Raw genomic sequence first — 2,641 nt, 5'->3', positions numbered from 1 at the left:
CAATACATCTAAAAAATTTGGCTCAAATGCTATTCTGCATATCCTCCTTTATTCTATTTGGTGTTTATTTTTGTCAAATCACAGAAGTATATCTGTAAATCATTAGATGTATTCATTTGTATTTATTTGCAAAAAGGGACGGCCAGTCAGTTCTGCTTTATGTTAATCTGTTAATCTGAAAATGTGTGTCCTGGGGGTCGTGAAGGTCAGAAAGTACTTGGGGCTGAACTGGTTTGTGCTGGCCTCTTGGTGGGGCCCTTCCACCATTACTGTGAGGGGTTAGGGAATGGAAACTGAAAATGATGATGTTGACTGTCCTTAACAGCTGATGCGTAAACGCTTAATAAATTTAATAATGTATACTTTATTAATCCCGCATAGGGAAAAATTACAATTTTACACTCTGTTGTTATTACACACAGGTATGAAGTACACACACATGCTCAGTACCTATACACGCACTAAATGGAGAGATGTCAGAGAGAAGAATCCAGATTTATGTCTAGTTTGAAGTCTGCGGCTGTCTTTTATTTATTTATTTTTTAGCCAAATTTAGTGTTGCTGTTGCTAGTGTGTTGTTTTTTGTTGTTGTTGCTTCTTTAATCTTTGTGGGAGTGTTACCTGGAGATTAGCGAGCTGAAGCTTCTCCTTGATGTCGTGCAGCTCCTGCTGCTGCGTCTTAATGTCTGCTTGCAGAATGCGTGTTCTCTCCTCCAGCTGTTCCTTCAGCTGGCTCATTACACAGAGCTGCGGCTGCTGCAGCGGATACATGGGCGACGACGGCTGCTGCTGCTGCTGCTACAAAGACATGATCCAAAAGAGCAGTTTGGATGAGACGTGAGAAAAGCCTGGCAGTGTTTTTTTTTTCTTCTTTTTTACAGTAAACATAGCATAGGAGGAGATAATCAAACAGCGTGAGTCACATAATGGTGATTGCTCCCACTTTTTCCGTGAAATTGCTTGGTTCGCTTGTATTTTTACAGGAATAGGGGGAGACGACAACAACCAGTAAAGGGGCTTAACCATGTAAGCTACCCGGGCACCCCCCCTGAAATTGGTTTTACATGTCAGAAAATTGATACGGATGAGTGATTTCTTTGAGAAAAAACAATACATGGAAAGCTACAATAAAAAAAAAACACATTTCAGATATAATCTTGATGCTCATTTCTTTCTTTCTTTTTAACCGTCTTTCCCACTTGGTTTTTATAACAATCTTCTAACTGGGCCTGGAAGCACTGGAGGCACACCCAACGCAAAATGATATAAACACAAACTGTACAGCAGATATATATATAAGATATTGTACACAAACAGAGGAGAGAAAGGCAACAGGCAGGAGGAGGAGTCTAACCACTAACCGTTGCAGAGTGCTTGCTGCAGGTAGGAGAAAGGGGGAGGCTCAGTTGGGGAACGAGGTCAAAGGAATTTTGTCTTTGTGCCGAATTCTACAGGGAAAATGACAAAGTTTTACAACCAAGCACAACCTGTGGCATGATATTGTGTCAACCTAGTGCAGTTGTTTCCCACTGACCATGTTACATGTAACGTTGGAAACTGACCTTTGACCTTCTAGGCTGGAGTCTGGCAGATGTCTTCTCTTTCCCAATGGACGCAGACTGCCATGATGGTGTGCAGGCCTCTGTGTAGGAGTTAGCTGCTGCAAGAGAGACAGGTCACTTCTAAACACACTCTCCAATATTGTATAGTGAGGTCATTATCATGGGTTTTCTATCAAATGACAGCTGATAACCACAACAAAAAGTTGAGATACATTCAAAATCTTGATACAGTTTCTTTAACATGCTTTAATCTGTCAATAATTCCGCCATCAGGGCTGTGCTGGTCGGTCATTCAATCTACATTTTGTTTGTATTCAATTATCTCAAAGATAACGCAATAAAAAACAGTACCATCCTGTCCTTGTGCTCGTTGTCGTGATGATACACATACATTGTTTATATTATTTTAACGAAAAAGGAAAAAATCAAACGGGAATTTAATTAAACCTCAATCAACTTGTAAATACTTCCAACAACAACTTATATTATGCATTTCCTTTCTGGTTTTATAACAAAACTGCTGATTCACTAGCCATTAATTGCCACCTCATTCAGCCGTTGGCTTAAACCCACAAACAGTGGTGTATTCAGGGGATGCTTTTTATTTTTTTATTTTTTTATTTTTAAATCGTAGCCGACGTAGAAGAAAAGAAAAACCATCTCCTGGCTATTTATCTGACAGATACAGTTTTATGAATGTGTCATTGGAAATAGTGAAAGTGTATAATATGTGTGGGAAGACAACAGCAGCAGCTGTAATGAGTCTGCCACTGCCAGTGCATATTGTTCATAAACATGCAGATGGAAGTGAAGTGTTTTAACAGTTCAGACGGTGGGTGGAAGAGCAGCTAAAGTCAGAGCGAGCGGAGGCTCAAACCAACAGGGCACACTACAGTAAGCCTCGGAAACATTTCATCACAGATGCATTGTCACCCACATTTATTAAAGCGCCCATATTATGCTCATTTTCAGGTTCATAATTGTATTTTAAGGTTGTACCACAATAGGTTTCCATGGTTTCATTTTCAAAAAACATCATATTTTTGCTGTACTGCACATTGCTGCAGATCCTGTTTCCA

The 2,641-nt window shown here is 39.8% G+C and overlaps 1 protein-coding gene across 6 annotated transcripts in view; it reads right to left on the bottom strand.

Moving 5' to 3' along the window:
- The window catches only part of npas2 (neuronal PAS domain protein 2), a 37,362-nt gene that overhangs the window by 5,050 nt on the left and 29,671 nt on the right, over nt 1-2,641 (bottom strand). For 3 of the 6 annotated variants that reach the window (XM_032534518.1, XM_032534521.1, XM_032534519.1), the window contains exons 15-17: nt 1,563-1,660; nt 1,362-1,448; nt 622-798 (exon numbers count right to left, since the gene is read on the bottom strand). In XM_032534518.1, coding sequence (XP_032390409.1) covers nt 622-798; nt 1,362-1,448; nt 1,563-1,660 — 362 coding nt within the window. The remainder of the gene's footprint in view (nt 1-621; nt 799-1,361; nt 1,449-1,562; nt 1,661-2,641) is intronic. The other 3 variants (XM_032534520.1, XM_032534523.1, XM_032534524.1) reach the window with 3 other exon arrangements.

Source organism: Etheostoma spectabile, chromosome 13 (genome assembly GCF_008692095.1).
Source record: "Etheostoma spectabile isolate EspeVRDwgs_2016 chromosome 13, UIUC_Espe_1.0, whole genome shotgun sequence".
NCBI lineage: Eukaryota > Metazoa > Chordata > Actinopteri > Perciformes > Percidae > Etheostoma > Etheostoma spectabile.
The sequence above is the reverse complement of the archived record's forward strand: the minus strand, read 5'-3'. Positions and strand labels throughout refer to the sequence as shown.